At 45.2% G+C, this 23,115-nt stretch overlaps 1 protein-coding gene across 3 annotated transcripts in view; it reads left to right on the forward strand.

The window, feature by feature from the left end:
• Positions 1–23,115, forward strand: part of EXOC4 (exocyst complex component 4) — a 294,852-nt gene that overhangs the window by 67,632 nt on the left and 204,105 nt on the right. For all 3 annotated transcript variants that reach the window (XM_032106112.1, XM_032106115.1, XM_032106116.1), the window contains 2 exons: positions 19,611–19,756; positions 22,666–22,754. In XM_032106112.1, coding sequence (XP_031962003.1) covers positions 19,611–19,756; positions 22,666–22,754 — 235 coding nt within the window. The remainder of the gene's footprint in view (positions 1–19,610; positions 19,757–22,665; positions 22,755–23,115) is intronic.

Below are 23,115 nucleotides of genomic sequence, written 5' to 3' on the forward strand. Positions count from 1 at the left end.
CTGTTTCCCTATGGGAATGGGTAACAGCATTTTCTCCTGTGCTTTCAGCCCTACCTGTATCACCCTGCATTGAAAATGGGGAATTGACCTTTTTTTAAAAACAGGGGCATCTCACTGCTCCAAGAATTTGAGTGTTCTGCATCCAGGCATTATTCTCACCAAAAAGCTGCCTTTGAAACTCCATTCCTGACCTGCTGAACAGATTCCCAAGAAATCCCAATCCTACCTAAAACCTAAATAGACAAGAGAAACAATAAGAGGAGAAGCACCCAAGTTGATATACAGCTCCAATTAAGTCATAGAATCATGGAATCATACAGACCATCTTGTTCTACCCTCAACCTGCCATCAGAGGAAGGACAATGTGGGAAAAGTAGAAATTTTTTGGGTTTTGGTTGTGTTGGGGTTTTTCTTTCTCTGGTTCTCCAAACCCATGGGCTCTCCCCCAAAAAGAGAAGAGTTTTTGAGCCCAGAGGTCGCTCAGCTCCCGTGATATTCATGTTTAAGGCACTTCTGAAATCCTCAGTTTAAAACACTGACCTGGGTTGAGAGAATTGGATTCAAGTGGAACATTTTGTAGAGAAGTTGCTACAGAATGTAGGGAGCAATTAGAGAAGGCAGGAGACACCTTCTTGCTGATAAAATGCAAGACAGCTCAGGGCGCAGAGTAAAGGAGATTTTTTACTTGATTAATTTTTTGAGAGAGTAAGTGAGGTTTTATTGTTTTGTTTCTTAAGAGGGGAAAAATGAATAATAGGCCCTTTCTGCAAATATAACTTAAATATGAGATCTTAAAGGTAGTAGGACAGTGACAAAGAAAACATTTTCTCCAGTTTTATCTTTACAAATGGAAATGTCTAAAATGCGTGATGGCTCTTCAGTCAGAGGCAGATGAAGGGGTATTATGTGGATGCATCTCGTTGTCATGATAATTCAAGAGGGACCATTTTCTTATCCAGCTGAAAGCTGGGTGGTGATAGATGTCAAATATTTGTCCTGGGTGGTAAAGTAAATATTTGCCATTTACCTGTCCCCATCAGTGAGCAAATCACTCGCAAACACCACCATATTGCAAGGAGGAGGAGGAATGAAATGGCATAAAAGTTAAAGATGAAGCCACTGAATGAAAAGGAGACACTAAATAAACCTCAAAGTTAAATAAAACCGAGGTGGATGGATTCCCTTGTGATGGAGAAAGCCAAATTACAGAGTGCATTATGCAAAGGTGGTGAGATGACAAATGTCAGTGGGAATCTGTAAAGCTGTTTACAGACGAGGCATGGAAGACAGACTTTTTGTAGGAGGTGGAGGAACATGCCTTTATTTAAAGAATTCCTCTGTCTAGGGAGAGAAAAATTCAGAGTCAGAGGGGGCCACGTCCAGGGACAAAACCCCTGTGCCGTAGGAGTTGGAGGGTGTAGGCAGGAATTCTGTCTGGGGATCGAGGAGTGGGAGTGAAGTGGTTTTTGAGGGAATGAAGCTGTGTCAGGGCAGGTTTTGGTTGGATTTTAGGGAAAGGTTCTTCCTGCAGAGGGTGCTGGGGCACTGAGCAGGCTCCCAGGGAATGGGCACATTCCCAAGGCTGCTCCAGGAGCGTTTGGACACCGCTCCCAGGGGTGCACAGGGTGGGATTTTGGGATGTCTGTGCAAGGCCAGGAGTTGGACCGATGATCCTTGTGGGTCCATTCCCACTCAGGATATTCTGTGATTAAACATCCAGAGGAGCAGGCTGAGTATCAAATAATGAAAAGGACAGAAAAGGAGGTAAAGCAAAACCCAAATTCCAAAATCCCAAACAGGCAAAGGAGGCAAAACTCCTGACTGGCTGCTGGATTTCGGTTGTCCAGTCTTGGAATGATCTTGAAGAGAAAGAAGAGCATCAAACAGACTGTGTGGCTGCCAAGGTTGGAGCTGGGTTTATTTGGCACAAATAACTTAAAATGTAGAAATCAAGTCCCAGAAAAGCTGATAAGCTGAGATATTTTTGGGAGGAGGCAGTAGGAGGGAAGTGAAGATGACTGGTGTGGGTTTTGTGGATCAAATCTATTTGATGGATCTCTAGACCCTTAAAAACAAGACACCTGCAGAAGGCATCGTAGGTTTGTTGAATTGCACAAGATTTTGTGTTTTAAAAAACAAACAAAAAAAATCAACGTTATGGGAAAGAGAAATGATTTCTTTGAAACCAGTCTGGAGTTGTGAGAGTGTAGACAAGGAAACAACCCAGAAATTCTTCCCTTCTGATAATAAAAACACACAGGCAAAGCTGGAGGCTTTGGAAAGAACTTAAAAATTAATGTAAGCTCCAAGGAACGATGTCAGAAGACTTTTTTGGGAAGGAGGAGTCTGAAGTCACTGAGAAGCCAGGAAAGATCAGCAGCCTCTCCTTAAAGCCTCCAGCTGAGGATTGGAGAACAAGCAGAAATGTCTTATTTACATGTACAAAAGAGCCTGCAAATTATTTATGTAGTGGAAAAATTGGCTCTTGTGAGGTTTATTTATTTATTTAATCGCTCAGAGCACTTGAAGTGGATAAAGAACTTTGCCGACAGGGTTATTTTGTTGACTGATTGGGGATTTTTTTGTTTGGTTTTTAATTGATCAAAAACACTGACCAGGAGATGTAAAACTAAGAATCGATGGAGAATTATCAATTTTGAAAGAAGAAAGGTTAATTCTGGTTTTGTGATCATCCTCATGGTGCTGATCAGGGCTCCCAAAAGGGCTCTGCAGGGTGATAGCAAATTCTGATGCCTGTCACAAAATCTTCTGCGTTATTTGGGACAGGAAGGGACTGTTAAATCTGTGAGATGTTTAAATAAGTGTGTTGAGAGGGAAAATAAAATTATTTGTGGAGATTCCATGGTTCTAAGTGAGGCAAAGGCAGGGAAGTGGGTGTCATTTTTAGGAGGCTCAGTGGCAGCTACCGTGAATGTGCAAAGTGGGATCCACGCTGAGGGATGGTGGGGTGTGTAAAGGATGGATATCCAAGGAAATTTTATTTTATTGTATTGTATTGTATTTTGTTGTATTTTGTTGTATTTTATATTATAGAAAGGAGTGCTGGCAGCCTCACTGGAAGTGAGTCTGCCAGGAATTGTCTGGGCTCACCCTGAAGGATTTTGCGGGACAAGAAGGGATTAGGATTGGGGCAGGGGTGTTTGCAGCACACTCACACACTGCCCTGGGAAGAGAGGCTGGAAAGGTTGGGTTTGATTCCCTTGGGAAGAGAACAGATGAGGAGGAATGATAAAATAACGGGTGGGGTGGGAAGGGCAGGTGGCAGTTCCCGGTTCTGCTCCAAGCACACAGAATTACAGAATAATTTGGGTGCAAAGGGACCTTAAAGCCCATCCAGTGCCACCCCTTCCACAGGCAGGGACACCTCCCACCATCCCAGGTTGCTCCAAGCCCCATCCAACCTGGCCTTGGACACTTCGAGGGATGGGACAAGGGCCATCAGCACGGCTGTGGGGCAGGGAATGTGTGGGGAGAAGGTTTTTTGGGACTTCAGTTGAATGGAGGAGCTGCTGCTTGAATCGTATCTTATGTTACGAATTAAATTTCATTTTCCATTTTGGGGTTCTCCAAACGGATTACTGAGAGCAAAACAGCAAAAAATTCAATTTAGTCACTGTCAGATCAGTCTTGTGCAGACTTGAGGGGAAAGGACCCTCTGCCAAGGTCCATATTCATGGAACCATGGAATTGCTGAGGTTGGAAAAGAACTTGGAGATTACCAAGTCCAACCATCAACCAGCACCATGGTCACCACTAAAATATGCCCTTAAATGTCACATCCACACGTTTTTTGGAACTTCCAGGGATGGTGACTCCACAATTTCTTCATCATTTACTGTCTCTATATGGGTTTAAAATTTACAACTAGAAATGGACTGAGGGAGGGAGATGGGGAGATGTTCAGGGCATGAAATATGTTCCAGCAACCTGTGTTTCACACAAGTTGTTACGGGCAGATTTACAGGTGAAGTGAACGAAACTCCTTGTCTGCTCTACCTGACGTTTGTCAGATTTAAGGAGATAAATCAAATCCGTGTGGTTTAGATGCTTCTCTGTGGGTTTTGTTTCCTCTGGCAGAGAATTTTATTGCAGGCTGTCACCCTCCTCTCCCTCTCTGTAGTAGCAGAAATGAGGTCAAGTCTGAGGGAATCAGTATGAGCTGAAAAGTTGGACAAATCTGAAAAGGAATAATATGAAATCCAGTGATTTTTGTACCAGTATTTTATAAATATATAATATATATTATCTATATCGCTAATGTATATGGTCCCTTCCAACTCAGAATATTCTGGGATTATTGTGTTATCTGAAGAAAATATTATGAAATCCAGTGGTGCAATGGTGGCCAAGTTGTGCCAGGGGAGGTTTAGGTTGGGTATCGGGGAAAATTCCTACATGGAAAGGACTTTGAAGTCCTGGCACAGCTGCTCGGGGCAGTGGTGGAATCTGCATCCCTGGAAGCGTCCAAACATGACCTGAGGATGTGGTTTAGTGGTGAACATGGTGGTGGTGCTGGTTGACAGTTGGACTTTTCCAGCCTAAATGATTCCAGGATTCTGTGATCAAGGATTTAGGAAAAACCCTGGAGCTGCAAAGGAACAACTCGTAGGTGACAAGACTTTGGTTTCAAATCTGTCAAGAGAGTTGAAAAAGGGAGTGGAATCTTGTGTTTCCCAGGATGTGATCCTGTAGGAAGTACTGAGTTCAAGACTGGCCAGGGAGACTCAAACATTCCCAGTTTTCCTGTCTATCCCAATGGAAAGTGTGTGTAAGCAGGGAGTGATCTAGGGATGTTTATTGTGGTTATCCTCCTGAAAAACTTCCAAACATCTCTCAGACAGGACAACATTCCTTGGAGGTGTTGGGGATGGACTGGGGGATCTCCTGAGCTCTCTTCCAAATTTGTGTGATTCCTGGAAAATCGCTGGGATTATAACCCTGCCCCCAGCGTGAAACACCAGAGGGCCAATCCACCAGCTCAGGGTTGTCAGAGCTGTGCAACTTTCCCTGTGTGATTTAGTTCCAAAGGCCGCCCTGCAGGTTGGGATTGGGAAGAACACGGCAATTAAATGTGGAATTAACGGGAGGGGGAAGGGACGTGTTGCATTTAACTTCACACTCATGGTTTAAGTGCCAGAATTAAAATCATCATCTCCCTGTGTGGTCTCCTTATTTGTAACAACTCAAGTGACATTAAAATTGGATTAAAATGAGCTTTTGGTTGAAGGACTGATATTAAAATCAAGGGAAGTTGAAGGAGGAGGGAAGGGGGTGGTTTCCATGCAAACTCCCCGTTGGCAGAGGGGAACTGTGGTGTTTATATGGATGTGCACCCATCCTCCTCCTCTTAAAAGCTTTATCCTCACTGCAGCCATGCCCCAGCATCCTACTTGCCTTGATTTATCAATTATTTACACTTGGGCTGGAATGCATTTAAACTTTTGGAAAATAAAGGTGGATATTAGTGCTCCGTTTCTGAGTGATAGGATCGGGGGAGCAGCAGCAGACTAATGGAAGGGAATAAGGGAGCACTTGGGAGCTGCTGGCTCATCCTTGACAGTGATTTGTGTGTCTGCAGGATTTCAAGTGCACAGAGTGTTTAAAATGTGCCTGTTGCCTTTCCTTTGTCTGCCTGCAACCTGTGGGCCTGGATTTTTTCACCCTTCCTTGGATCCATCTCTTCTCGATGCCGTTTTTATTTGAATCTCGGCGATATGAAGGAATGCGCTCTGGATCTCTTGGATTCCTGGGCCTGGAGCTTTGTTCCACCCTGTGTGGTCTCTCCTAAGCCTCCTCCTTTTATTCCTTGTAAATAAAAGTAACAAATCTCCCTGCCCTGGTGTCCAGCTGAGTAATGGAACTTCTTCCATCCTTCTCTCTCAGCTTCCATGAACTGTTGCTGTGGGGCTTTTTTAACTTTTTAAAAAAATTTTTATTTTATTTGAAATAATTCTGCTTACTGGAAGCTGTTGCTGCTGGGAGGGGGAGGGAGAACTCCTAACTAACAGCTTCTTTGATCCATGGGAAGGGATTGGTGTCACACACCAATAAATAGGTAACTCTCCTCGCCGCCAACATTATTAGATTGCAGAAGACAGTAAATTCACAGACTCCCTTGTGAGTCACAAATGTCTTAAAAAACCCCACAAGTAATTATCTGAAATGGAGACAAGTTAATGTAGGTTTGTCTCTTCTAATTCTTGTTCATGGTTAGAAGCCATGTAGTAATTAGCTTTTTTTACTAAAGTTATATTTAAATATGTTAAATGTACCCTGACATAACGGGACACGTAAACTGATATCCTGACAATCCTCTTGATTTTTTTGAGTTACAAGGGATACAAGAAGGGTTTTTTTAAATAATTGTGGTAGCCTGAAGTTGATGGGCGGTGTCTGTGCAGCGTCCTGAGTAAATAAATGCACTTTTAAGCACTGAAATTTCGGAGCAGGAGGGAATCGGTGCAGGGGGAGTGGCTGAATCTCGAAGGACAGAATTTACCGTGGTGGTGGCAGCTTTTCTTCTGAGCAAGCAGCACTTAAATGGTTGGAAAACTGGCGGAGTGCAGGAATGGATGTTCAGCCATCTGCTTTATCCTGGCTCCACCCTGTGGCATTCCCCTGCCAGTGGCACACACATTCCAAGGAATTCTGAATGAACCTGGACGTGGGGTTTGGTGCCAGTGCAGGATTTGGTGTTGGCTTTTGTAAAGGTTGAGCTGTTACACACATGCACTGTGTTTTCCTGCTCCTGTCCCAGTCAGGGGCAGTTTTGTTCGGAATTATCCATCCCTGTCCCTGTCTTTGTCATTCAGTGCCATGTACCAAGAAAATGAATATTCAGGGATATTGGAACCTGAATTCAAATATCCAGCCCTCTGGCCCGGATTAGTTGCTGACATGATACATTTTACCTCTTTTCCTTCAATTTTCAAACCTAATCCCCACCTCTCTTGTGCAATTGCAGTGCAGGCGAAGAATATCACCATTAAAAATTGACTGTGTGGCAGTAGCCTCAGGATGAGGCGGAATTTCAGCAGGAAGGACCAGGCTCTGGGATTCCTGTTGGGGACAATCTGGATGAATTCACATCTCAAAGAATGACAGAGCTGTTCTGCAGTAAAAGGCAGGATGGAGATGTCAGGGTGCTGTTCAGGAGAGGCTTTTTCTGAGCAGCAGCACCGCTACGTTGCTTAAATCCTACAAAAACACGGAGTGGAGGGGTTTTTGTGCGAGGCTTTTAGCTTTAAAGTGGATTCCTGTTGCTACTGCATTTACACTTCCTTTTGGCAATCTGAAGAGCTGTTTTTACTGAAGGGAACAATGACGTGCGTGGTTGGGTTGGGTGTTGGAAGCCGCGGAGTGATTCCAGCAGCACTTACACTCTTCTGGGTAAACAAAAATGATGGCTGCAGGTCTGGCTGGAGAAATCTTATCTAAAATGATTTGAACACTTGCCAAACCCAGTGTGTTCTAGCAGGGCTGGGGAGTGCTTTGGAAATTAAGTGGAGGATTCAGGGCTTTCCAGCTGGAGGCTCAGGTGGGGCAGCCACAGCTGCGCTGGGAAACCTGTGGAGGCATCACCACCCTCCCAGCCAGCAATTCCCAATTCCCAATCTCCCATCCAGCCCTGCCCTCTGGCACTGGGAAGCCATTCCCTGCCTCCTGTCCCTCCAGGCCTTGTCCCCAATCCCTCTGCAGCTCTCCTGGAGCCCCTTTAGGCCCTGCAAGGGGCTTGGAGCTCTCCCTGGATCCTTCCCTTCTCCAGGTGAATAATCCCAGCTCTGCTTTTTCCTTCTCAGTTCCAGTTTCATTCTGATAGTCAATTGGCTTTTTTTCCTACCATTAATAGAGGAGGAAAGATAATCTTTACCTGGGAATTGAAAGCCTCTTGCTTCTCCCTGCCCATTCCTCGTCCCTGTGTAGGAATTAATTCCATTGTTCCTACTCCATCCCTTTAAAGGCATCAGAAGTGTCTTGAAGGTCACATTCCTCCTTGAAACTGATGATGGTGTTTTTCCTAATCCCATTACAAGGCCCCTGGTATCATTAGATGGAACTGGTACTGTTTAGCTTCATTTGATAAGCTGATGAAAGGGGGAGGAAAAGGCTCCCTGATGCAGAAAGGCACTCAGGGATCTGCTGGAATGGAACATGTTCACAAACATTCTAATCTGCTTAACAGTGGCGTTTTGGTGCTGCACCTTTACAGAGCAGCATAAAAGGCAGAAGGGAGCAATCCTGATGGATGCTTTGAAAAGCTGGGATGCCTCATGCACAGCAGCTGTAAACAGTTGGAAATTTTTATTGGTTTTTTTTCCCCCCCGAGCCTGAAAATGGGAATCTTGTCTATGCTGTGAGCTCCCCCCTCTGGCATCACAGTATTTGGAAGAACATCAAAGACCCCGAAGCCTTACAAAAATAGGTATTTCTGGAACAAGCTCAGGGGCACTTTCCTTGTTAAAATGTGATTTTAAGCCTCCAAAACCAGAGTGCTGCCAGCACTGCTACAACTCCCACCCGTTTGGGAAGGGGATGAATGTAAAACCATGGGTATTGTAGGTTTGACAAAGAGGTTCTGTAGTTCTGCTGTCATTTCAAAGACGTCAGTGGCCTTAAAGCTGGGCTTGAAATGGTGGCTGCTGGGTTGGTGTCAAAGGGGAACGTGCCCTTTCATCAACCTCTTGGTGGCACTGGGCTCGTTCGTACAGAAACCTCCATTTCTGCCCTGGAATTTTGCTGTTCTTTTGTAGGAACTCTTCACGCCACTAATTTTAGGGGCCGTGTCTCTCTTTTAGGTGCTTTGCCTCCAGGCCACAGTTGTAAGTTAGATGTGGTTGGATCTTGGAGGATTTGGTCAATTAGAAAATGCCAGTGTGGGTTTAAAGGGGTCAGGAAAAGCATTTGGTGTTGGTCTGGTGCTTGTCAAAGGGGGCTGGTGGGTGCCAGGGTCTTAAATCTGAAAAGGGTGAGATCTGAAAGTCAGTTCTGACATGCAAGAGGTGAAATAGGAATTTACAAAATGTAGGATTTTTTAAATGCAGCATCACAGCCCTTCCGGTGACATCTGTTTAAAAGCCTTTTACAGATAATGAGGTAACAACTTGGAGTTTAACTATAGCAGATTTCCTTTTTTTACTCCACTCTTCCTCCTTCACACTGGTTTGTAAATCACTTTTTGGGTGATGGTTCCTGTTCCAGCAGCAGATTACGAAGAGGTAGGTGGAAGTTTCCCGGGGTGGAAGTTTCCTTGCTCATCCTCCTTTTTTCAAGTCGTTCTGATGATGTTTTTAATTGATCTGGAGGAAGATGAAGCAACTGGTGGCTCTGTGGTTCTCTTACTCACTTTAATTAACTTTCATTGTCCTTACCCCGTTTCTTTCTCACTATTTTCTCTCTATTTACACTCTCTCCTCACTATTTGCTATTCCAAGGCAAAAACCTCTGCTCCTCAAATGGCTTGCTCAGCCTCTGAATTAATCCCAGGTGCAGCTGCTCTTCCCTCAGATTAGGATTTGAATAAAATACTTATCTTACATTTTGGCATCCCACAGCTGTGTGTGGCTGCTGGGCAGCCCTGTAGGGAAGGGCAGGATGCACACACTAATAACAAAATCCACATATCCCTGCGAGTGAGTTGATACCAGAGACTGGAATCCTTCTGGTTGATGAGAATAAGTCTTAACTCAGGTTTAAAACAGGGCTTGGACTTCTTTCTGACTGACACATTCAGTTTTTATATTGGTTCTAGCAGGTCTGTAGGTTACAAATGTGCAAATCCAGTTAATTATCAGCACCAGGGAGGGAGCCCAGGGCTTGAACTGGTCACTGGGAGCGTCGTGGGTGGCTCAGGGCTGGAGCTGAGGAGCGGCAAGCAGCACTCTGGCTGCTCTCAGGAGCGTTTGGCACCGAAGCACAGTGCAGACACACTAAATTTCCTCCTGCTGAAGAAGTTTGTGTACTTTTGACTGGTGCTAATTGATGGGCTGTGCCCTCGAGGGGCATAAATCTCTGCGAGTCAGATTTATGAGGACCCTTATGTTTGTTTGGCAGCGTGAGGCTTGTTCCAGGGATAAATGGAGCGAGTGGGGAGAGCTGACACGCTGACAAATGTTAGACCCTATTTCTCCCCTGGAATCCTGCAGCTTCAGAGCCATAAAACTTTAATTTCTGGCGTTTGGGACGAGCAGCTTGGAGCTGGGGAGCTGAGGACTGGGAGATGTGCAGGTGTTTCCTGAGGGAAGGATCCCCAGGTATTTTTGTTCTCGTGTGCTGGAGGGATATCACATGTTTTTGTCAAGTGCCTGATTAAGTTTGACATTTGAAAATAGAACTTCACGCCGAAATAAGTACTGTACTTGTGAGTATTTAATTAAGATGTTTAGTTCCTGTCAAGGTTGGTAGTTTCTCTTTCCTGTTAAGGGCAATACGTCTTCAACTGCTGAAATTTCAGAAACCTGTACTTAACCTTTACTCGTCATTCCATTTACATAGAAATCTGATTAACAACTTTTAAAGTTCAGAAGCTGCGACTAAATGCAATTAAAGCCCTTGTGGAGTCTGTTATTAAGAGCTGGCATTTAATGAAGACTGAGGGCACACTACTGTTACCATCCACACTGGAGCAGGATGTCTTAAGCAATTAGTTGAAGGCATGGAATACACAAAGCGTGCTGTATTACCCAGCAGTGAACATGGTTGGTATTTAAGCAACATGCTGTCTTTTTTTTTTTAATTTCTGCCGCTCTCTCTGCTGGATTTTATGTGGCAGTTTGAGCTGCAAAAGCTCAGCTCAGGTGGGTTCAGCCCAGCCCTGGTTTTGCTGTGTGTTAGGATTCTTCTCTGGGAGGATGCTCTGAGAGGTGGGTGTGTGGCAGGCACTAAACATGAGTGGAGGTATCGCTTTCTTTGTGAATTAAAAATGTTTAGCTTTACTTCAGTTAGAACTATGAATTTCCAGCTGTATTCTTCCCCACCTCCAAACTGTGCAGAGCCACTGAAGCTTAGCTAAATTATAATTGCAGAGCAGAAATCTGCACTCAATTACCTGCTCAACTCTTACCCTCCTCCTTGACCTTTTTATGTGCTGCACGAACAAAAGGAAGTCCAGTTGAACTGACAGGGGGATATAATCCTTTGGGGAAATGCTTCATTTTATAAAGCAGGTGGTAAATACACCTTTCTGATCAAGTTCATTGTTTTGGTCCGTTTTAGGGTGTATTTTGTTTGTTACTGGACCATATTTATTTCACCAGCTTATCACTCCTATCAGAAGGACCACGTGCTAAAGAGGTACTTGGAATGGAATTGGAGAATCACGGAATGATTTGGGTTGGAAGGGACTTTAAAAGTCATCTCATTCCACCCCTGCCATGGGCAGGGATGCCTTCCACTATCCCAGGCTGCTCCAAGCCTCAGTGTCCAGCCTGGCCTTGGACACTTCGAGGGATCCAGGGGCAGCCACAGCTTCTCTGAGAATTCTATTCCAGAGCCTCCCCACCCTCCCAGCCATTCCCAATATGCAATCTAAATCTCCCCTCCTTGTGTGTGAATGCATGTGCAGACACAATATGTAAAAACACTCATATACACACACAAAGGTGGTTTTATTTGGTCATCAAAGTCGTAGCAATTACAAGCTACCACCCTGAAGCTGACTGGGTTCACTTGCCAAAAATTCCAAAAGGATTTATTTTTCTTTCTTTGTTTTTGTGTTTTGTTTGGGTACCAAGCGCCTGATACCAAAGTGAGGAAGTGGCCTTGTTACTCAGATGGTTTCTGCCACTGTAATCTGTGTTTGCACAACAGCTGAGGTGCCTGGAGAGAAATAAATGCCGTCCATTTGTTTTATGACCCAGTTAGTCAAATGTACTATTGGTAGCTTAAATACATTTGTCATCAGTGTTTGTTTCTCTTTTATTAAAATATATAAATAATCCAACAGAACTACGGGGAAAGATGGGGAAAAAAACCAACAGCTCAGATCTTGTTCCTGTTTATAGAGACTGGGTTGGACATTGGGGCTTGGAGCAGCCTGGGACAGTGGGAGGTGTCCCAGCCCGTGCCAGGGGGTGGAATGGGATGAGCTTTAAGCTCCCTTCCAAAACCATTCCATGATTCAACACAGCACATTTGGCCTAGAGCTGCAGCACCAAGATTAAAACCGTTCTAATTTTTCAGCAATATTAACACATGGGCCAGGCTGAAACTCCTGGCAGCACTTTGCCTCCAAAAACAGCCTCAAGTTGTCCTTTCTCACTGCACTGAGAGATTCCTGGGGTTCCCCTGGTGTCATTGGCCTCAGTTTATTCCCTGAGTCTGGATAGCCCCAGTTTTCCACTTGTTCTGCTCTCATCGTCCTCGTGGAGGATTTTAATAAATCTCCTCTTTCAGTGGTAGAAGTTGTGCTCTGGCCCTGTACTTATTAAAAACCACAGCAAGACAGAACCTGAAAATCCACTTTAAAGTTAAGAAAAACCCAGATATTAAAAATATCCACTTAAAAGGCAAGAAAAACCACCTCCATTTAAATCCTTACACTAGGCCCTTGTTACTGAGCCAGGGCCCCTTCCTTGGGAGCTGTGGGAGCTGCTTTGGCAGTCTGGCTGGAAGTGGTGCTTTTCAAGTAGTTTTGAGGTTTGTTCCTTCCCTTCCTCCCTCCCTGGAGGGAGATGAACATTCCCAGGTAAGCAATAATTCACAATTAGCATTGATAATGAGGGGAGCACTGATAGCATTATCTGCAGAGTTCGGGGGGGATTTTTTTACTCTTTCCCAAAAATAAAACACAGAAGGAATTCTTCGTGTGCGGGAATGGAATCATGAGGTGCCTTGAAAGAATTAATTCTGGAAGGGATTTTATTATTATGTTTCAGTTAAATGAATTGGAGGAGCAACAAGAAGATTAGATAAAGTGGGTTGAACAGCATTACAGGGTGTTCACAGCCCCTAAAAATCTAAGTTTTGTTCTTTCAGACTTCTCTTACTGCTTCTTCCTCTCACGTATTTGCCAATTGTGTGCTCAGCCCATGTTCTCCATGTGCTAAAACTGACACAGGATGCTCAGAGCTCTTAGAATTCAATTAACTGTTCCTCTTTTTTATAGAAATGCCACAATTCCTGCAGCATTTTAATTATCGGGACTTTTGATACAGCAAATTACTGGATAATTAGCCATAGACTGCTGTCTCACCAAGCTTTTCTTGCCTGGTTCTGGCAGTTTGTGAGCAGTTATCCTGTCTCCAGAGCTTGGAATCACAGAATAGTTTGGGTTGGAAAGGATCTGAAAGATCATCTGGTTCCAACCCCAATTCAGTCCTCAGGAATGATGCCTCTTCCCTGTGTTTACACAGCAGTGCATCCAACTTGAATTCCCAGCTTTTTTCCTTTCAGGAGTCATTTGCAGTTGCTTTCCTTGCCCCTGGAATCACCTGTGGCTGGATATCAGCATCTCTCAGGAGCGCTGTGCCTTCCCTCAGTGTCGTCTGATCCCACTGAACCCCGGGATGCTGGATAATTTGAATCTGCTGTTGTGTTTTTAACCAGCTTTCCTCATTGAAATCCCATTAGGAATCTCTCTTCTGCTTTGCTGTCCCCAGCTGCTGATTCCTCCCGTTTGGTCCAGCTAAAATGTAATTCCAAGGCTTTCTCAGAGGTTGGCACAGCTCAGGAGGAGCCCAGAGTGTTTCTGCCCCTGGCCAGGGTACCAAAGCATTAAACTGAAAATAAATCTTGCTGTCAGTGGCTGGTGCTGACACCAAAATGCCAGAGACATCTCCTCAGATCCGCTGAGGGTCATTTCTGTGGGGTTTTCCTTCCTACACTTCCCTCAGAGCCCTCAGTTGGAGATTCATTGCCAGTGAGTGCCAAAGACAGGCCTGGCTGAGAAGTTCCCACTGGCACAAAGCCATTCCCCAAACACAGACCTTACCAGCAGCTGGGTTCATTTCTTCTGTCAACTGGAAATGGTCCCTAAAGGCGCTGAGTTCCAGGGGTGATGGTCCCTCCATGCAGGAGCCTCAGAGCTGGCACTGGGTGGCTTTGAGCTGAAGGAGGGCAGGGTTAGATGGGATATCGGGAAGGAATTCCTGGCTGGGAGGATGGGAAGACCCTGGAATAGAATTCCTAGAGGAGCTGTGGCTGTCCCTGGATCTCTGGAACTGTCCAAGGCCAGGTTGGAGCAGCCTGGGATAGTGCAAGGTGTCCCTGCCCGTGGCAGGGGTGGAACTGGATGAGCTTTAAGGTCCCTTCCAACCCCAAATCATTCTGTGAGGGGTGCAGCAGCTTTGTGAAGATCCCCAGATGACACAGAGCTCTTGTGATCTTCTCACCTGACCGCTGCATAAGACAAGCCATGGGGATTTCCTAGAATTAATTCCCATTTGACAGAGGGCCTGTGCTTTAGGAAAGAGGAGTCAGTGCGAGACAGCAAATTGTAACCTTGGTTACTGTTGCTCTGGAAGTTTGTGCCTGATCCTTCACCACAGCCTGTTCAACGTTCCAGCCTTTGGATTTGTAACAATAATTCCTCAGGGAAGGTGCTTCCTGAGCTCTGTGCCCTCTGTCCTGTGCTGGCTGCTCCAGTCACCCCTGAGCCTGCTCTTCTCTCAGCTAACAAGGCTGTTGTTGCTGGAATTCCTGTTTTTCCAGCCTTTTAATAATTTCCAGGCTGCTCTTGTGCACCTTCGACCCCTTTTTCTCCGATTTCTTGGTTCATCATGCCAGGGTTTGATTTGGAATTCCGGATGTGAGACCAGAGCTCTGCTTTGCATGACCATTTCCAGTGAACTAATTAATACCCATTATCTTTAATATCCCCAAATTTTCCAGAGTCAACTTTACACAACAATCCCATAGATCAAGACTTCCTTTTCTTTCTGTAGAAGTAGAAATTTTCCTCTGCTGACACTGAAATCCTTACAGTACATTGATTAGATTATTGAAAATAGCAATAAAAAGCATTAACAAGAGATGTGAATTTCTGTGTTCGCTTTACTACTTAACATTTTCTCCCCAAACATTATAATTTATAAACCTCCTGTAGTCATTTTCCATAGGAATGTGAGCCAGGAAAAGTTCAATCCGGAAGGGGTTTGCTGCAGCAACGCTTAAAGAATCATGGAATGGTTTGGGTTGGAAAGGACCTTAAAGATCATCCAGTTCCAACCCCAGGGACACCTTCCACTATCCCAGGCTGCTCCAAGCCTCATCCAGCCTGGCCTTGGACACTTCCAGGGATCCAGGGACAGCCACAGCTTCTCTGGGAAAAACCACTTCTATGTGCTTCCATTGATTCAGCTTCCAGTCACTGTTGTTTTAAAAATGAAGATGGGTTGAATTTAGACTGAAAATGAGAAGGATTCCATCCAACAAAAGAAAAGGAGGCTGGAATAATCTGGTATTTCTCTTGGAGTACAGAGGACAAAAAGAGGCATTAAGATTTCTGGGAGCTTGTAAAATTCAGTGTCAGTGATTTTCTCATTTCTACTTGAACATTGTCCTGCACCTGCCTGGATTTCTTTGTTGACTTTGGGTGTTTTGGCTTTTGTCACGTCCTTGGTGGACAGAAATCTTTATCTCTTTCTGTTTATTTAAAGCTGAATTTGTCACCGTCATAAGAATATTTTAAGCAGGACTTTTCCATCTTCTGGAAATCCGTGTTGCTGGACATGAATTCCATTATTCCCCCTTAATTCTTTTTTAATAGAATCTTCTATCATCTGTTCTGTGATATTGTCCCTGATCAATATCAGCTGGAGAGGCCAGTAATTACCTGGGCTTCTCATTCACCCTTGAAAAATTCGTTGTGTGGTGTTGGTTTTCCATGGATTTTCTGGACCCTCCCAAGTATCGGAAGGATGATGAAAACCAGGGTTCACGGTGTGGAGTTTGAGACTGGTTTGGTGATGGAGCAGAGTTCCATCCGAATTCAGAGTCTGTGAGGGTCTGAAATACCAATTACAGCTTTTAATTTATGGAATAGAATTGATTCAGAGCTCAGCCCTTCTAAAACCTCACAAAAGGTACCAAAAATGAATTAATTCAGCTGTCACCCAGGTGCGTTTTACTGCCCATAATTTGTTCGGGTCAATCTTGGACATGATAAGGCATAAAAACTTACCCAGCTTGTCCTGGGGCTCAGCCAAGGAAGGCAAATGTGGACCTGGAGTGTCACAGGAGCAGATTTGTCTTTGCCCCAGGGCTGCAGTTCAGAAGGACAGAGCAGAGTGAGCGTCAGCAGCTCAGCGTGACAGACAGGCCGCACACACTGCCACGACCTTTTGGAATCAGAGAATTTAATTACACCTCCAAATCCACAAAAACTGCTTTTTTCATAAAACACTTTCTATTAATTTTCATTCCCAAAGAGCAGCTGGATACAGGGTGCTTTGTTCTCCTGCTTTATGGACAGCTTTATTTGTCTGAGGGATGTAAACACAGCCCACGGATGGCAGGATTCAGCCACGGAGCACAAAGTCAAAGTCCTTGTTCCAGATGAATGGGATGCTGCAAACTTCACAGTCCCTCATAAATCTTGCTGTGCAGCCACGTGATTAATGTCTAACGAGGTTTTTGATTGATGCCTTAGCAACTCCTAATCAGGTGTTGGGGGACCAAATCAGGAAATCCCTTACTTGGCTGCTTCGGGAAAGCTCCTTTCGCTTACATAGGCAGGAAGGGCCTGGTTTTTCTTGCCTTTTAAGTGGATATTTTTAATATCTGGGTTTTTCTTAACTTTAAAGTGGATTTTCAGGTTCTGTCTTGCTGTGGTTTTTAATAAGTACAGGGCCAGAGCACAACTTCTACCACTGAAAGAGGAGATTTATTAAAATCCTCCACGAGGACAATGAGAGCAGAACAAGTGGAAAACTGGGGCTGTCCAGACCCAGGGAATAAATTGAGGCCAGTGACACTGGGGGAACCCCAGGAATCTCTCAGTGCAGTGAGAAAGGACAACTTGAGGCTGTTTTTGGAGGCAAAGTGCTGCCAGGATTTTCAGCCTGGCCCATGTGTTAATATTGCTGAAAAATTAGAAGGGTTTTAATCTTAGTGCTGCAGCTCTAGGCCAAATGTGCTGTGTTGAATCATGGAATGGTTTTGGAAGGGAGCTTAAAGCTCATCCCATTCCACCCCCTGGCACGGGCAGGGACACCTCCCACTGTCCCAGGCTGCTCCAAGCCCCAATGTCCAGCCTGGCCTTGGCCACTGCCAGGGATCCAGGGGCAGCCCCAGCTGCTCTGGGAATTCCATTCCAGCCCCTGCCCACCCTCCCAGCCAGCAATTCCCAATTGCCAATCTCCCATCCAGCCCTGCCCTCTGGCACTGGGAAGCCATTCCCTGGCTCCTGTCCCTCCATGCCTTGGCCCCAGTCCCTCTGCAGCTCTCCTGGAGCCCCTTTAGGCCCTGCAAGGGTCTGAGGTCCCCTGAGTCCTTTCTCTGGAGATCTCTCCTGTCCCCTTGGCTGTGTCCTGTCACTGCTCAGCCCCGTTTCCAGTTAATTACTTCATCCTGAAGAATTTGTGGAACTGTTGAATTCAGGGCACTGGAGCAGAAAGAGCTTTGATCTGCCTGGCCCAGTTTCTCCTATGCTTGAATTTTTTAACTGAAAAATGAATTCCCAATTCTTGTTTCCCTGTTTTCATCTTCTTAGAAGTATCCACATCCCTGGAATTGTCCCAGGCCAGGGTGGACAGAGCTTGGAGCAGCCTGGGATAGTGGAAGGTGTCCCTGCCCATGGCAGGGGTGGTCCTGGATGGGCTTTAAGGTCCCTCCCAATCCAAACCATTCCACAATTCGATGAATTTTGAGGATGATTATCAAAATCAGCTTTTACAGCTTCTTTTTCAGAGCCTTGTATCCAACCATCCTCCCGTGCCCATCTAGGAAATAGTTTAATAAAGAAAATTAACAATTAATCAACAGTTTCCTCTCATTTTCCCCCATCTATTGCATTTTCTGACTATCTTAGATCAAACCCAGCTCCTGGTTCTCTGTTTCACCTGTTACCCACAGGGATCATTCATTCTGCTCCCAACCCAACAGTCTCTTGGCTTATTGTAGTCCTGGATTTCACACTGCATATTCCCTACTCCTGGATATAAAGTGACACTGGAATCACAGAATCCATCATAAATAGGTTTCATCCATAATGGGAGAACAAATTGCTTAATGTTTTTCTTTTCTTTTTTTCAATTGATTAAGTTTGAGGGTTTAATTAGATTTTTGTGGTGATTTTCAGGTTGTTAATTGAAGTGGAGAAGATGAAATGCAAGTAGGTGAATACAAACGGGTTTGGTAAATTAGTGTCAAAAATTAGCACAGTGATTATTTTTGCCAATAAACACGAATTTTCAAAGCCTGTGCTCAGGTAAAGTTTTAATTGAGACGGTTTCGGAATCAGATTTTCTGTGTATTTGTATTAATTTTTTTTTTCCAAGCCATCCCAAGTTGTTTCTAATGAGGGGCATGATTCCATTTGCCTGGCTATTTATTCCGGTGTCATTTGTTTCAACTTAGGCAGCACAGGAGTGATGGATTCTTTTCATTACATCCAGCTCTCTTTGATGGGCTTTGACTGGCTAATTATTCACATGGAGCACATTCCCAACAGCCTCGGAGTAGGGAAAAATTCCTGGAAATAAACAGTGACTTTTGGAATATGCTGACAAAAGTTCATTTTTGAGGGCTTTCTTTTCATCTTCAGATACAAGGAAATGAAAATGGAATCACTTGGAGTCTGGTTTTACTTCTTCACCTTAAATAGCATCAAACATTGGGCTGCAAGGGTTTCACAGGGGGAACCCTCATGTCACAAAGGGACCTCCCAGCCCCTCAGTGAGTGATTTGGGATTGGAAAATCAATCCTAAGCTCCACTGGCAGCTGTGGGAATTCGTATTTTCAGTGATGAAAGAAGCCTGGTTGGGTTGGGAGCTATTAAAGGACAATTTTTGCAGCTTTCCCAGGGTATTTTCCATCATAAATGACCCCCAGCACATGCATGGATGTTTCCTATTTCTCCATATAAATATGTAGGAAGTATTCAAGCACATAAATGCATTTATAAACCAAGGTATTTTAACTGCACAGCTCACTATTGCAAACCTTTATGTTTTTAGGAGCATTTATTGTGTTTATAATCAGTGTACAAAGCTCAGCCACCCACTCCCCGTGGCTGCCATGGATGGAATCACTGCAGGGAAGTTTTTGCAAGTTCCTTTTGGGACCATCAGGGGCTTGGAGCAGATTGAGTTGGTCAAAAACCCCATCTCTGGAAGTGTCCAAGGCCAGGTTGGACAGGGCTTAGAGCAACCTGGTCTGGTGCTCGTGGCAAGGGGTGGGACTGGATGATCTTGAAGATTCCTCCCAATCCAAATCATTCAGGGATTCTGAGGAATATAAAAGAAGCTTTTGCCAAATTAGAGCCGGTCCTCAGGAGCCCATTTTTTGAAAATAAAGCCGCTTTTCTGTCAATTAGAGTTTTTGTTTTACCACTTTTCCATACAAAGAACCTCAAAGTCCCAGGCCTTCCAGGGACATGCTAATGGTGCTTTACCCCAGCTGCTGAGCTCTCTTCCTTCCTTCCTTCCTTCAGATGCTGCTGACCGAGTACCTGGACATGAAGAACACGCGCACGGCCTCAGAGCCCTCGGCCCAGCTCAGCTACGCCAGCTCCGGCCGCGAATTCGCCGCCTTCTTTGCCAAGAAGAAACCCCAGAGACCCAAAAACCCTCTCTTTAAGTAAGTGCTGGGGTTTTTAAGCCGTGCCTAAGCTGCCTTTGGTCCCTCAAGTGCTGCTGGTAATCACAGTTTCACAGTGTGAGAGGTGTGGAAGTTCCAGGATGGGGATTTAATGCCCGGAGCTGAAGATCTGTTACGGATTCAGCGCTGGGTTTTAGAGCTGAGCTCTTCCCAGGGCTCATTCCAGGACTGGGAATCCCATTACAAGAGCTGCTGCAGAGCATGGAGTGATCCATTATGCCTCTCTTTGTCCATGGTAAATTCAGGAGCTGTTAGAGGGAGCGATAAAGGGCACTGGACAAAGGGAATTAAGATAACTGTGTAATTACTGCATGGACTAAGCACTTAATCCTGTCACTAACTCCTTTAATTCAACGGTCAGGCTGCAAAGAATTAAGTGGTTGGGAGGAGAATGTAAGAGAGAGGATGAGAGAGGCTGGGTGGCCAAGGGAAGGATTTGGGAGAGCAAATTCGTGCAGGGGCAAGGAGTTGCTGAGCAGCGCTGGTGGGAGAGGAGATTCACACCTGGATTTGGGGGAGCTGTGCTGGAATTTTTTTTTCTCCCACTGCCTACCTGTGCTGGCCATTCTCTTGGGCCTCTTGAGGATTTTGGGGAGGAGCAAAAAGTGCTGTTTTGGCAGAGGTGCTCCTGGTGGATGTCCTCTGACACTACCTGAGATCCCAGTTAGAAATCCAGGTCTTCCACACCGCCTTGGCTCTCCCAGGATGAGCTCTCCTGTCACCTCCTGTTATTAGAGGTTGTGTTGCCTCCTTCCTCTGTCAACCCATGATTATTACCCCCCACCCTCTTCTTTAACTCTCCCATGGTTGTTTTGGGCTGAAACTCACACTTTGAATTCATTCCGAACTGCAGATTGGAGCAAAATAGGGCTGCTCATCCCATGTCTGTTCCTGGGTGTACAAGGACCTAAGTTTGGGGTTTGAGAACTAAGTTTGGGATTTTGAGGAATGAGGATGCTCTGGTTCACCTGGAGCAGATGAGGCTGGGGAGAGTTTGTCAGCAGAGAGGAGGTGGCTGTAATTGTTTCCAGGAAGGTGGGAGCAGCATCTCTCACCACTCCTGGTGCTGTCACTGAGCGGTGCCATCACCGCAGTGACAGCAGCACTTACTGGGATCTCTTATTTGGTTATCTGGCTGCTGTCAGCTGTCACCATATCTATGGAAATCTCCCTTGAAATGGAATTTCTCAGCCCACTGAGGTTTGTACGTGTTTGATGGAGTGTTATTCTTGTCTCCCTTCCCATCTTCAGTGCTTTCCGTGCCAGGCTCTTTTCCCTGCCTTTCCATTAGCTCTGGCCAAATCAGAGGAGCTTTCCTCTTGTCACCACAATATCTGCATTTAATTCCTCAGGAGTCTCTTAGGGCAGGGCTCCACCTCGTGTTTTGCTCACAGGGGGATGCAGGTGTTGGTGCTGTGTCCTGTGGTAGCTGTGAGCTCATTTAATTAATACTAAATACTTCTGAAAACTCCTCAGTTGTGTCCTGCTCTCTGGAAGTCAGTAGCTGGTATTCAGAAGACACTTTGAACCCTTATTTCTTTATCTTTAAAGTGGGTATAACAAAAAAAAAAGTTAAAAATATTTATTTAGTTGCAATGTTAGCTTGAAAAAGGAAGCTTCAGTTGAAGGGTAATTTGGGAATTTGGATAATTGATGCCACCATAAACCTGGTTTTCTTCTCTTGCCAAAGGTAGCCAAGGGCATGCTCAGGTTGCCAGCTCAGATTTCCAAGATGGAAATCGGGAAATAGGACAGGAGTGAATTGTGCAGACAAATGTTGAACACCCAATAAATCAGTCCCAGACTTGGCTGTAATTCTGTGCAATTCTAAATAAAACAAAAATATTTTGAAAGCTTTGTGGGAGCATCAGCATTGGGAAAGGAGCTACAAGGGGAGAGGAGTGAAGTGGGAATAGGAATGTGGGGAAGAGCAGCTCAAGGAGGTGGCAGAGGAAGGGAAGTAGGGGAAAAAACCGGGATGGTTGTGGAAGAGAAGGGATGAGATGTGGGTTTGATGCCTGGAAAGTCCTGTGGGGATAATGCTGCACTCATTGTCTCACTGGGGCCAGAAGGGAGCACATGGTGAACACAGAGCCAAGAATTTACAGCTCATTTAATTAAAGTCTGAGGGTTTGTTGTATTTTGATAAATCATTATTAGTTCAGTTGCAATAACACCAACACTCCCAGTCCAAATTAAAGCAGAAAAGCCTCATTAATAGTAATAACCTCAACACTGGTGCCCAGGAAAGCTGTGGAATGCTTTCCCCTTGTCTGTGGCGCGATGCTCGTGTTCCCAGTGTCCCTCTGAGGCTGATTCCATCTTCCTTAGCTGTGGGATTGGGGGAGGGAGTGAGGGGCGTTACACCAAATCATCAACATCTTGAGGTCTTCTTGTGGCAGAAGTTTCCTTTCCAAGTCTGGTGTCCACTGAGGCTGTTTGAAGGTGCTTTGTCCCCACCATGAGCTCCCTTCTCCTGGTCCCCAGAGCCCATCCAGGCACTCCCAGGACTGGGTGTTTTTGGGAAGTTCCCACCTGGAGCAGCAGCCATGGAGAATGTTCCCAGCACTGAGCTCAGGCAGGTTGGGCACGAGGCCCTTGGCCATGGGACACTTGTGGTCACAGGGACTTTGAGCTGTCCTGAGTCACTGAGGTGTCAGATCAGAGCCCAGTCTGGGGCCTTCTACTATAAGAGGCAAAAATCCTGTTGATGGGGCAGAAATAGTTGGAAAAATATTTGGATTGTGGACTATTAAAGCCATACCATTAGACTGGTGTCTAACTTCCAGGAGAATAATATATTTTCATTTTATATTGTTTGGAGCTGAGTGGTGCTCACAGGAAGGATGCTTCCAGGGCTGGATTTATTTAATTCCTTTGAATTCCAGGTTTGAATCCTCATCCCATGCCATCAGCATGAGCGCCTACCTGCGGGAGCAGAGGAGGGAGCTGTACAGCAGGAGTGGGGAGCTGCAAGGTATGGAAAGGGATCCTGTGGTAATTGGGTAATTCCCTTCTGCAGGAGCTGGAATATCCTGTCCAGCCTCTGTCAGGTATTGATCTCTGCTCTAAACCTCTCCAGGTTTTAAGCTCTTGTTTATTATGAGGTTGTGAAGGGTTTATCTTCATTCTCTCAGCATTTTCAGCTGGAGGTCAAGGTCTTAAAAAATGTTCTTAAAACAATGGGTGAAATACAGACAGCCTCACCTTGAGCACGGGGTTTGGATACTGGAGTAACGTTGGATATTTATCTGCAATTTATTTCCTTACTGTGATACTTACCCTGCACTGCTTTGGGAGCTGAGCTCAGGCAGCTCAAATTTGAAGCTGGATGGACT

This window comes from Corvus moneduloides, chromosome 4 (genome assembly GCF_009650955.1).
Source record: "Corvus moneduloides isolate bCorMon1 chromosome 4, bCorMon1.pri, whole genome shotgun sequence".
NCBI lineage: Eukaryota > Metazoa > Chordata > Aves > Passeriformes > Corvidae > Corvus > Corvus moneduloides.